The sequence below is a fragment of the Poeciliopsis prolifica genome, unplaced genomic scaffold (assembly GCF_027474105.1).
Source record: "Poeciliopsis prolifica strain line A6 unplaced genomic scaffold, Auburn_PproV2 SCAFFOLD074, whole genome shotgun sequence".
NCBI lineage: Eukaryota > Metazoa > Chordata > Actinopteri > Cyprinodontiformes > Poeciliidae > Poeciliopsis > Poeciliopsis prolifica.
In genome coordinates this window covers 184824-198281 of record NW_026562449.1, presented here as the reverse complement: position 1 = coordinate 198281, position 13458 = coordinate 184824, and the positions used below count along the sequence as shown (strand labels likewise).

General features: G+C 36.6%; 1 protein-coding gene across 1 annotated transcript; it reads left to right on the top strand.

The window, feature by feature from the left end:
- Positions 1–5674: 5674 nt before the first annotated feature.
- Positions 5675–12477, top strand: acta2 (actin alpha 2, smooth muscle). The gene is made up of 9 exons (XM_055021214.1): positions 5675–5772; positions 8998–9177; positions 9261–9389; positions 9797–9907; positions 10498–10582; positions 10693–10854; positions 10945–11136; positions 11306–11487; positions 11771–12477. The coding sequence occupies exons 2-9, from the start codon at positions 9049–9051 to the stop codon at positions 11912–11914; spliced, it is 1134 nt and encodes a 377-aa protein (XP_054877189.1). The 5' UTR covers positions 5675–5772; positions 8998–9048; the 3' UTR covers positions 11915–12477.
- Positions 12478–13458: the final 981 nt, after the last annotated feature.

The following is a 13458-nucleotide window of genomic DNA, read 5'->3' as shown; positions in this document are numbered from 1 at the left end:
TCATCTTGTTTTGTCATAAGCCCTCTTGTTTTGTCATAAATCTTGTTTTGTCATAAATCCTCTTGTTTTGTCATAACTCCTCTTGTTTTGTCATAACTCCTCTTGTTTTGTCATAAATCCTCTTGTTTTGTCATAACTCTTGTTTTGTCATAAATCTTGTTTTGTCATAAATCCTCTTGTTTTGTCATAACTCCTCTTGTTTTGTCATAAATCCTCTTGTTTTGTCATAACTCATCTTGTTTTGTCATTAGTCCTCTTGTTTTGTCATAAATCTTCTTGTTTTGTCATAACTCCTCTTGTTTTGTCATAACTCCTCTTGTTTTGTCATAAATCCTCTTGTTTTGTCATAACTCCTCTTGTTTTGTCATAAATCTTCTTGTTTTGTCATAACTCCTCTTGTTTTGTCATAAATCCTCTTGTTTTGTCATAAATCCTCTTGTTTTGTCATAACTCCTCTTGTTTTGTCATAACTTCTCTTGTTTTGTCATAAATCTTCTTGTTTTGTCATAACTCCTCTTGTTTTGTCATAACTCATCTTGTTTTGTCATAAATCCTCTTGTTTTGTCATAAATCCTCTTGTTTTGTCATAAATCTTCTTGTTTTGTCATAAATCTTGTTTTGTCATAAATCCTCTTGTTTTGTCATAACTCATCTTGTTTTGTCATAAATCCTCTTGTTTTGTCATAAATCCTCTTGTTTTGTCATAAATCCTCTTGTTTTGTCATAACTCCTCTTTTTGTCATAACTTCTCTTGTTTTGTCATAAATCTTCTTGTTTGTCATAAATCCTCTTGTTTTGTCATAACTCATCTTGTTTTGTCATAAATCCTCTTGTTTTGTCATAAATCCTCTTGTTTTGTCATAAATCTTCTTGTTTTGTCATAAATCTTGTTTTGTCATAAATCCTCTTGTTTTGTCATAACTCCTCTTGATTTGTTATAATCCTCTTGTTTTGTCATAAATCCTCGTTTTGTCATAAATCCTCTTGTTTTGTCATAAATCTTGTTTTGTCAAATCTTGTTTTGTCATAACTCCTCTTGTTTTGTCATAAATCCTCTTGTTTTGTCATAATTCCTTTTGTTTTGTTTTGTAATAACTGCTCTTGTTTTGTCAGAAATCCTCTTGTTTTGTCAAGAGGATTTATGTTTTGGATTTATGTTTTGTCATAAATCCTCTTGTTTTGTCATAACTTCTCTTGTTTTGTCATAAATCCTTTTGTTTTGTCATAAATCCTCTTGTTTTGTCTTCACTCCTCTTGTTTGTCATAAATCCTCTTGTTTTGTCATAAATCTTGTTTTGTCATAAATCTTGTTTTGTCATAAATCCTCTTGTTTTGTCATAACTCCTCTTGTTTTGTCATAACTCCTCTTGATTTGTTATAATCCTCTTGTTTTGTCATAAATCCTCGTTTTGTCATAAATCCTCTTGTTTTGTCATAAATCTTGTTTTGTCAAATCTTTTTTTGTCATAACTCCTCTTGTTTTGTCATAAATCCTCTTGTTTTGTCATAAATCCTCTTGTTTTGTCATAATTCCTTTTGTTTTGTTTTGTAATAACTGCTCTTGTTTTGTCAGAAATCCTCTTGTTTTGTCAAGAGGATTTATGTTTTGGATTTATGTTTTGTCATAAATCCTCTTGTTTTGTCATAACTTCTCTTGTTTTGTCATAAATCCTCTTGTTTTGTCATAAATTCTCTTGTTTTGTCATAACTTCTCTTGTTTTGTCATAAATCTTCTTGATTTGTCATAACTCCTCTAAAGATATTTTTCCCCTATTGTCATAAATCATTTAGTGTTGTCACACATGTGTTACAACGTGTTACAATGTAACACAAGTTACCCAGTGATGTTTTTCATTTGCTCCTGTCCAGAAGGCATCTCAAGGAACCAAACTTGATGCCAATCAGAGTCAAACTTGAGTTAACCCGGAGTTCCTCAGTTATTTTCTGTCACCTGTCTCATCAGACCTAGGACTGTTACATTCCCAGCATTGATTCAATGTAAAATCAACACAAATGTGCATGTATCCACATTCAGATGATGGTTGAATCAACATTGAGATAGTGTCAGTTCAGTTATGATTAAAAGCCTGATGTTGATTCAACATGTAAGTCACCAACAACTGTCAATATCATTTCAATACTGATTCAATATTTCTGCCTAAATATATTTCAACATTGATTCATTTACATTTTGCTATCTGGACTGGATTTACTTTGAATTTTACGTATTTCGAAATGGTTATCACACACAAGATATTACTTTGGTGTCTATTTATAAAATTGTATTTTTTAAGTGGTTATTGATAAAACCAGCTGCCTACGTGAAACATGAAACATTTACACCTTTTACAGTTTTGTAGTTAGTGTAGTTTCTGTGTAAGAGAATATTCTGTTAAAACAAAGAATATAGTGAAAGGATAAATTGCTTAAATATTAAAGTATATTTTATTTTTTCAGAATAAAAGTTGTAAAAGCAATTTAAAAAGTTATGTATAAATTCACATACTTCTATTCTGATATTTAAAAATACAAAAGGTCTTAGAAAATGTGACAAGGTATTTCAGTTAAAGCACTAACTAAAAATAAAATGTGTTTTATAGAATTAAAAACCATATGTGAATAAAATTCACAATACTGTGTTAAAAGAATTCTCATTAAATTTAGAGAGATAATATGGTCATTTGTGATGCACTAAATCTAAGGGTTATCTGTTGTAGCTACTCATGAAGTATTGTAGTATGAAGTATTGAATATGGAGTATCTTCATTATATGAAAGAAAAATAAACCTTCTTGTTAGATGCAAAAGGAAGCTCAATGTTTGCGTCTTATCTTTTCTGTGTATCACAGCTTTAAACACAGAGATAACAAAATTTCCACATAAACTTCAGGCCATTCAAAGTTGGCGGCTAACATATGTATTGACTGAGAACAGGTTGAGCAGAAATCAGGACTGTGTGTGGTTAGAGAAAGGTGTGATGAACCACAGTTATGTTTTATCAAGGGCAGACCCTTTTTAAAGGTTTGGACTTTTTTGTGTCTTAAATTAATGATAAACTTCTTTATTTAAAAACTACATTTTGTGTTGTCCTGTCTTTTACCAATAATTAAATCTGATGTTCTGAAACACTGAAGTGTGATAGGTATGCCAAAGAGAGGAACAGTCATTACATTACAAACATTTGGGCAAAAGTTTCGGTGATAACTTCCTTTTCACAAGAACATCAATCATCCAGAAAGGTTATAAACAAATAGCTGCTTTATTCAGAGATTTTCTCACAGTTTTTGGTTAATTCAGACACCAACAAGTTCTCAGATTAGCTGCTGATGTAGCTTTCAGTCCTGATGCCATAAACAGAAAAACGACGAAATACACACACACACACACACACATTCCTGAGCCACTCTATGTTGATGTACAACAGCCAGTCAGAAACAGTTTCAGAAACTTTGAGCAGTCCAGCTGTTTGCCCATCTTTGGTCAGAGGTTTAGTCAATGTGTGTGTGTCCGTGTGTGTGCGTGGATGTGCGTGTGTGTACGTAAGCCAGAATGGGAGGGGAATGCTGTGGGTGGGGATCTGTGTTTGTGTGTGTTCTTGGGGAGAGGGTGGGAATAAAGTTGCATATGAATCCATCTGCAGCAGGTGGAGTTCCTCCTTTCTGTCTCTGATGTTTGTGTTCAGGCAGGATTCATGCTTCAAACAACCACCAAATGTCCAGTAAAAAACACAGATCACAGCTGCTGATGCAGTGGAACAGACTTGGGGTTTCACAACTGTAAATTGTGGTGTTGTTCCAAGTTGAAGTTCTCATTCCATTGTAGTGACCTGACAGAATTAGCAACCTCCAATTTCAAACACACCAACTAGAAGGATAACTAGTTTGGCAGCTTTGTGGACAAGAGACAGTTCGAGTTTCAAACAGAAATGTTTATTTTCCTCACAGTAATGTATTCTGTTAACTTTAAAATTCACTGAGTCCAACAAAACAAACAAAGGGGACTTTAAGACCCTAACGCTCAGCAACTGGAGATTGGGTCAAAGAAGGGCATGGAATAAAAGACACAGGACACCCCACTTACACACACTCATTACAAAATAAGAAAAACACGCACACACACATTTAAATCAAGGTTGCTCTTTTTAATGAGCGGATGGACCACAGCATGTTTCAAAGTAATAGAAAAACATTCAGATATCAGGGAAGCATTTACTGTTTTAACAATACATGGACCAAAACAATCAAAGACAGAAAGTCAGATAAACTGATGACTGGGGATGGTCCATAAGCCTTAAGAAAGAGACACAGGTTCAAAACATTAAAAGACTGCATGGCAAACTGATGGAGTCACTGGACTCACTCTAGATAGATGAGACAATCTGAGATCAGAAATGTTGTTTATGAAAAATGTCAGGATTGGATGAAGAGATAGCAACATTTCTGTCACAGGGATAAATAAGAGGTTTCAATGTGTTGCCAGTTCTCCGACATGGCGGTTGATAGTTTAGGGCCATAGTTTAGAAACTAAACTGTAAGATATAAAAAAAAAGATTTTTCGCTATTGTTTCAGTGGATATCTAATTGAGATATAAAATATGAGGGTGATATGAAAAACAACATAGCCAGTTGATCTTTTTAAACATTTTTATTATATTTCCCATGGGTCTTCAACATTTATGTTGGCTTCCAGGATTTAATTTTTGCTTTGAGATCTGTTTTATGGCATCTTAAGATCTATTTTAATCTTCCTTTGATGATTTTCAGACTGAAACAACACATAAAATCAGGATAAATTCTGCATTTACAAGCTTTAGCAATTTTGCAAATTATGGTTTAAAATGGCAAGATACAATATTAGCTCAATAAAAGTCTTTCTAATGAGCTACTCTTGAAATCTTAATGGTGTCTTTCAGAAACAGATACCATTTTGCAAAGTTTTGTAGTTCTTTTAGTTTAGAGCATTGTTTATTTCCTGGTTTGAAATATTTGCCTCTCCCAGCTCATACCACAAGTTAATTTAGCCACCAGTTAATCCATAACACCAGAACCTAAGTTAGGCTAACAATAACAAACTTTTTAACCCTTCATGGATCTGCACAAACTAACTTAGGCTGGATTCACAACAGCTGCTGCACATATCCAAACAGGTGAATGGTTACTGCCAACAGAGAAACTATTTTTGAAAAATGGATTCAGGACACTGAGAATTAAGTTCAGACAACAGTATTTACTAATTTAATGATAAAGAAAGACTTTAAGCATATTTTCAAGGGAAAACATGTGACAAGGAAAGCTGGAATTGATCCCAAAACTTGACCAAATTCTGTACCCACACAATCGCCCCTAAGGATCACAGTAATATAATCACTGAGATCATTGAAGGGTAAGTGTTAGAGTACCATAGCCCAGTTCAGAATAATAGAGTGATCTAAAGTAGCAGAGTATTTTAATCTATATCTACTATCAAAATATGAAAGTACTCTTCCTTACACTCTAGTCTTCCTGCTCAGTTGTGTCTGCCTCCTACAGGAATGCAGTGAATGATGAGAGAAAGTCCACAGATGCCATCAGCTGTCTGATTGGTCATTTCCTTGGGTCCTGCCCTATAAGGAAAGGAGCTGAGGAGAAAGCCAAAAGGAGGATGAGGAGGAGGCCCCGGCCTTGTTTGGACTGAGGATGGATGGAGGAGGTGGAGGCTTGATAAACTGGAAAGCAGCTCTTTAGACTCTCACTTTTCTGTCCCACATCATCCAAGCAGGACCTGCGCTGCCACGGTAAGACCTCAGCAGCTGCACTCTGTTCTGTGACCATGAGTATTTTCCTGAATGATTTATTTTGGCTTCTGCCACCATTTCCTTCTTGCCACTGCTGTTTCGCCTCTTCTCTTCTCTCCTGTGTTTCCTGCTCTTCTCAGTGAACATATTTATCCATGTTTCTCTGTTGTTGCATCTGCTAAACCATCTTTTCTCCTTCAGTTATGACCTGGATGCTCTCTTCCATTAGTGAAAAGGTTCTTCTTGTTTACGTACTTTCCTGTCAATGAAACATCTGTTACCCATGTTTTCTCTGCTTTTGGTTGCCCTCTCTCCTCCTGAAAAGAGAGGATCATGTTCTCTATACCTAAGAATGTTTTTTTCTTGTGAAGTGCTGTCCATTATCTCATTGGAAGTTTCTTATGTTAAAAAAATTGTCAGAATGTTGCTCCTTTACCTCTCCGTGTCCCAAGCTCTGACTCTGACCAAGAGCCAAATGATGTCTGAAAAGCCTGGTTTCTGCAGCAGATTTTCAGAACATAAAAATTGGTTTATAAAAATACTGTAAATTGATTTAATAAACCAAATATGATGGCTTCTGGTCATCATATTTGCCAGCAGCTGTCTGATTGGCCATTTCTGATTGGCCAACATTACAGAGTTTAAACTCTGTAATGTTCAGAAGAGACTAAATTATTGATAGCCTCTGTCTCAAACACAGAGACAGAGACTCAAACACAGAAATATCCTAACATCTAAGCCCATTTGATATCTTTCAACTCTAAATCAAATCAGAAAAAATAAATGTAAAAGCTATCTTATGTTGCATTAAAATATCCACCAGCAGAGGGCATCTTTGAGTCATTCCACAGTACTTTTCATTATCACATTAAAATAAATATGTAAAATATCCATTGTATTTTGGAGTTTGTAGTTTCAGCATGTCTAACCACATAACTCCATAAAATAGTGTTTGTTTTTAAAGCTCTTAATGGCCTTGCCCCACATTATATAAATGCACTTTTAAACCTTTCTATCCATCCTTTTATTCAATGTCCCTCGGACTGGGTGACTGGGCCCGTCTCCACCTCTGACATGGGAATGTTTAAGTCTAAGGTCAACCTTAAAGTCTAGACAAGGCTTTAATACCATGTAGCATAGTGGCATTTCCCTGTGTTTTTTATTGAAAAGTCGTTGGTCTCCTTAGTTGGTTATTGTGAAGCATTATATTAGAAAATCAGTCAATCAGCAAAATTCTTCTGATTTCGGCTCTATCATTCTCAACTCTGGGAGCTCTATGTCTCTGTTATCAGCAACTCTGAAATTCCCAATCTCAAGCTTTCCAGTCACTGTTCAGGTTTCTGATTGGCTTCTTACTAAACCTAGCTTTCCAGATTTGGTTAAGGACTCAGTCCAACAACTTATAGTGGATAGAAAAAATAACTTTTCAGATGAGACCAGTACCAGAACCAGCGAAATCTAAACCAAGGTGGGTCTGCCATCCAGCTGCAATCTGATCAGAATTTCTTTTCCATCATCTTCAGATACTTGTTTCCAGACAATATTATAAATATATACATGTCTGGAACATTTAGTCATTCCGTTGTTTGGAAATTTTATTTGTTTAGAGTTTTATTTGTACTACAACTAAAAATATTTACCAAGCCTGCTTTTGGACTTGAGTTTGGGGTGATCGAACATTAGGGGGGTTAAGTGAGTAGAAAAGAAATTTTAATTATAATTAAATTTATGTAACCTCTGAGTTTGATTATTTTTTTTAAATAAAAAAAAGAAGAGAGAGAAAAAAAGCATTCATCAGAATTGAAAGTGAAGATAGCAGAAAAACATTGTTTGTATAATAATCTTTCTTTGATAAAAAGAAATTTCTGTACATTCAGCTGAGCATTTAAACTCACAACCAGACATGGACAAAAACTGGACTTAAGCAAAAGTTCTTTATTTTATTTTATTTTTTTCTGTGTTCGCTGTTGATTTTGGATCTAAGAACTCTTTCTTATTTGTGTGCTTCTGATGATTTCACTTTGAAGTTACAATTCATTAACAAGGATGAAGCTGAGAAACACTGGTAAAGCTTATTAAGCTAAAACAGTCTCTGCAGCCAATATAACAGAAAACCTAAATGTCTGTTGTAACTGACTGACAAAGCAAACATTCATCCCAAAGCATCTTAGCACCTTCGGCTGCAGAATGTAATGTTCCAGATTCTGTGAAGTTCTAACGTATCAGCAGAAGCAGCTGCTGCACAAGGAATTTACATTTTACAGAAAGATGGAGAAACAATTTAACTGAGGAGAAAAACAGGAGCTACAGAGAGGAGTGTCAGGCAGAACTCAGAGCAATGTTAACACAGAGAGGCCTGTCCTACAGCCAGAAACAGCAGAAATATTCAGTTCCTGGAGTTCATGACTAAATATGGAGCAAAGTGCTGTGAGGGGAAAGGAACATGAAGAGAGATGAGGAAGGACAGATGGAGTGGAGTGGGGCAGGGCAAGGCAGAGTTAACACAGAGAGAGAGAGCATACCAAATACAGGCAGGAGTCCACTCATGACCGAAATAGGAAATCTTCTCTGAGTAGAAGGTCATGTAACTACCTACCAGCTCCGGTTTTGGGGATGCTGCAGAACTTTCAGAAATTTCATTCAGGTTATCTTCCGCTTAGCTGTTTTTAATGTAAAAAAGTGATTTTAGAATAAATTTGGTTGAACTGGATGGTAAAGTTTCAGTTTCTGTTTCTGGGCTCATTTTTACTGTTTCATCTTTGACAGATGACTGACAGATGACTGAGTGTCCCCAAATCTCCCTTTAAGCTAATTTTACATTAATATTTATTAATTAATATTTATTAACTATTACTGAACATTGTCATTGAGCAATGTGACAGTTTTTATTTTTTGAAAATACAGTGTGAAAGTTCTCAGAAGACAACTTCAACATGAGAAATTATTTGAAAACAACAAGCCTGTTTTTAAATAAAACTAATAAAAATCAGATTGAATTTGAAATTATTTATAAGAAAATGTGTAAAATTAAAAGAAGTTTGAACGAGCATTATATTGGGGTAATAAAGCAGCTGAGAAATCTAACAGCAATTTTATATATGTGTATATATAAAATTGGTTTTGAGTGAGTTTTATTTGATGAGCAAATAAAACTCAAATTGATTAATATTGCTGATTTTTCTGAACTGTAAAAGCATATCTATTTCTCACATCTCTCTTCATCAGTGCGAGTCGTTCTGTTAGGTTTCCAGCTTGTCCACAGTACCCCTCGCAGCCATGTGTGACGATGAGGAGAGCACCGCTCTGGTCTGTGATAATGGATCCGGTCTGTGTAAGGCGGGTTTTGCTGGAGATGACGCTCCCAGAGCCGTCTTCCCCTCCATTGTGGGTCGGCCCAGGCACCAGGTGACTGTTCAATGATTAATGCTTAGCTCAATCACAGACAATGAGAAAGGTGTAAAATGACAGTCTGTGTAAACGTCTGTCAGGGAGTGATGGTGGGGATGGGACAGAAGGACAGCTATGTGGGAGATGAGGCTCAGAGCAAGAGAGGAATCCTCACCCTGAAGTATCCTATTGAACATGGAATCATAACCAACTGGGATGATATGGAGAAGGTCTGACACACACATACATACACGCACACACACACACACACACACACACACATGCACACGTGTGCACACACATACAAGTTTGTATTTTTACCAATTTTAAGACTGTATTGACTTCCATTCATTTTAGTGTCTACTTTTATGCATAACCCAGACATTTTCCCTAACCCTAACCATTACAGTCTGTTCTTAACCCTAACCTTAATCAAAACCTAATTTGTGCCTTACTTCTAAACCTTACCCCTGACCCCTAAACAAGGAGGTCAGTTCTAATACTAGAACTGGACTTTGGTCCCTATGAGGTACATGGTCTTCAGAAGTTAGTAAATACAGAAAAGGTCCTAAATAGGATAGCTAGACAAGTACACACACAGCACCTCCTAACCTGCTCCTGCTCTCTGATTGGCCAGATCTGGCATCACTCTTTCTACAACGAGCTGCGAGTTGCCCCTGAAGAACATCCCACCCTGCTGACCGAGGCACCGCTCAACCCCAAAGCCAACCGAGAGAAAATGACTCAGGTAGTTTGTGTACAAAGTACAAAAAAAATTACATAAATACAATCCAAACTAGAGACACTCTAGTACCTGTGACACCTATAGATTCTATAGGAGGTTCCAGTTAATCTGTCATATCTGTTCACAGTGATAGTTACTCCAGAAGGCTGAAGTGTTCTGAAGCTGATTTGCTTGTAATCTGAATTTACAACTTGTGAAGTGTTTAATCACATATTCCTGCTGCTGTCACTTTATTTTACATCTGTGATAGCAACTCTCAGTTCTCTAAACACAGTTTCATCTCCTCCTGCAGCATTCGTTCCTCTCACATGCTGGCCGCAATTGCCAGGACTCCCTGCTGCAAATGAATTACATTTCATAAAACATTTCTTGAGTATAACCAGTGATGTGCAGAATGGTTCATCACTGGTGCACAACTCCAGATGTACAACTGGAATGTGTTGCAGCATGGAGCTCAGAAATTGATATGATTAGATAAAAGAAATCTGATGCTATGTAACTTAACTCTTGTTCTGAATTAAAGTTGAAGAATAAATTAAGAAAATCTTATGGCACTGTGTCCCTACTAATGTAAATGTCATATCTGTGTTCAGATCATGTTTGAGACTTTTAATGTTCCTGCCATGTACGTGGCCATCCAGGCAGTCCTGTCGCTGTACGCCTCTGGACGCACCACAGGTTGGATCGTGCACTCTTCCCTTCTTCCTTAAGACCAGTATAAAATATGGTGGATACAGAGCAAAGGCTGAAGCCATCTGAGTGTGGCCTCCTTTCTGTCGTTCGTTCAGGTATTGTGTTGGACTCTGGTGATGGAGTCACCCACAACGTCCCAATCTATGAGGGCTATGCCCTACCACATGCAATCATGAGATTGGATCTGGCAGGCCGCGACCTTACAGACTACCTCATGAAGATCCTAACCGAGCGAGGCTACAGTTTTGTCACCACAGGTATCATTGAAGGGGCCTTTATCCATTTCAATTTTCATGATACCCCATCACATGTATATGTCTGGTTCACCATGTCCATTTGTCCTGCAGCTGAGAGAGAGATTGTGCGTGACATTAAGGAGAAGCTGTGCTACGTGGCCTTGGATTTTGAGAATGAGATGGCAACAGCAGCCACTTCGTCTTCTCTTGAAAAAAGCTACGAGCTTCCTGATGGTCAAGTGATCACCATTGGCAATGAGAGGTTCCGCTGCCCAGAGACACTCTTCCAGCCATCGTTCATTGGTCAGTCACATGCTCATGTTTTCATATCAACATAAAAACATGGTCATGTGAGTTAACTAGTTGTCTAGTTAACTGATAATCAAAAAAGTCATAGCTTTAACAAAACGGCTGTTTTTTTAAATTATTCATTAGCACACAGCCACATATTGGTGTTTCAATCTTCCTGTAGGCATGGAGTCAGCTGGAATCCATGAGACAACCTACAACAGCATCATGAAATGTGACATTGACATCCGTAAAGACTTGTACGCCAACAATGTGCTGTCAGGAGGCACCACCATGTACCCAGGAATAGCTGATCGGATGCAGAAGGAGATCACAGCGCTGGCTCCCAGCACTATGAAGATTAAGGTCAGCTCTGTGTTCATAATCAATTTCTGATTCCAGGATGAGTCAAGGCTTTTAATGTGACAGAATGAGAACGGATATATAACTTCCTTCCAACAAAAGTCAGTTATCTTTGTGTAGTTGTTAAAAAGAAAACATGGAACTTCTTGGTAAACAGAATAGTCTAAATAATTATACCCAATGGAACTTCACATGTATTTCAAAAAGTTATTTGTCCTATTGATAGAACATATGTTGAGATATCATTTACGTTTGAAGATACTTAACATTTAACTCTGTCCCTCAGATCATCGCTCCCCCAGAGAGGAAGTACTCTGTGTGGATTGGCGGTTCTATTCTGGCCTCCCTCTCTACATTTCAGCAGATGTGGATCAGTAAACAGGAGTACGATGAGGCTGGACCCTCCATTGTCCACCGAAAGTGCTTTTAAAGAATCCACTCCCCTCCTCAGATTGATGTGCTCTGCAGCCCCTCAGTTTCCATCTTCAGCACTGCCTTTAGTTTAACTTGCACTGAGCACCAGCAACTACACGCTATGTCAGCCCAATTCAAACTGTGAATCTGCTAATTTGTCCTGCCACTGTAACAACACCTTTTACTCTAGTTGTGCCCTACCCTTCCCTTCTCCATGTTGGTTCTGTTTTTGCTTAGAAATTAACCTTGAATGTTGGTGGGGGGAGCAGAGCACATTTACACAGCCTTACGATGATGTCACAGAGTGTACAACAGATGATTAGGAGGTGTGGTCTTGCCAAAAGTGTGCAAGCACCACAGACATGATCTTCCAGGAAGAAATAAAGAGCTCCAATAAAACACAAATAAATCTTGTCCTTCATGTAACTGTTGATTATCTTTGTTGTCATAACAACCAGTTTTAAAGACAAAAATATTTTCATCGTAAAACAGATGTTACATCATAAACTGTACAATAATGATGGAAGCACTTTCGATGTATTGGTTGCTTGGGATTGATAAATGCTATTGCTGATACTGTGTTGGTTGTCAGGTGATATTTTTGCAAGTTAGCAGATCTTTAAACAACTTAATAAATTTATATACATGATGTTACCTCTGAAACAAAAGACAATAACAGGATGTAAACAGCTAAGGTTTGAAAAGTTTTGTTTTTCTATTTTATGTTTTAAATGTGAAATACTGGAGCAGTGTATTGATGTTTTCATTACTCTGGTTGACTAGTTTATTCTAAATTAGTATTATTTGCAGTGAATTAATGAAGATGTCTCACTACACCTAACACAATGCTTGAGTTGCACCAGCAGGCAGAGAAGTAGAAATGCCAACTGATAAAGCCTCATGGATTTTAAACTGTAGCACTAGATAAGCTACATAATTAATATTTGTGTCAAAATTAATCAGTAACAGTTAATAAAATTATTAATCTCAAATTTATTTAAAAAAAAAACAATAATAAATTCATTTGAATATTGGACCTACTGAAGAGCAGAATCTATAGTTAAACTATTTGTAATCCCATTATCTAGAGGTGAAGGATGTGCCTTAACTTCAATCCCTTTCTGACTCTTACATTCTCACTGAATCCGGTAATGTTACACAGTAGTCTCATGATGTCATGATGAAAATGTGAAGAACTTAATGGGGAGAGTTCAATTCTGAGTGAACCAAACAAATCATTGGTCAGGGATCAAACATCGGGTGTTAATTGATTTTAAGCTCCATGTGCAGCTGTTTCAGTTGCATAATGTCCAACTAAAACGATGAAAAGTTGGTCATGTGCACACAGCAGTTTAGAGGTCACATTAAGTTCACCTGAAATTTCACTTGAAAGCGTGTGTTTCCGAACCTGTTCTTTTTGTCAACATCTTGAGCAAAGATGACGTTTTTTTTTTTCATTTTGACGCAATCCATGATCAAAATTTTATTAAAAAACTGTTTATGGCAGAAAGTATTGATAAAGTCCATTATAAAGTTGTTAAATATGATTAAATGGCCGTC

What these genes read in the sequence shown, in the direction of transcription:
- acta2 (XM_055021214.1), top strand. Translation starts at nt 9,049, where the DNA reads ATGTGTGACGATGAGGAGAGCACCGCTCTGGTCTGTGATAATGGATCC. An exon ending in ACCGAGAGAAAATGACTCAG is followed by an intron (nt 9,908 to 10,497) that starts GTAGTTTGTGTA and finishes ATCTGTGTTCAG; the next exon opens with ATCATGTTTGAGACTTTTAA. An exon ending in CGCCTCTGGACGCACCACAG is followed by an intron (nt 10,583 to 10,692) that starts GTTGGATCGTGC and finishes TCGTTCGTTCAG; the next exon opens with GTATTGTGTTGGACTCTGGT.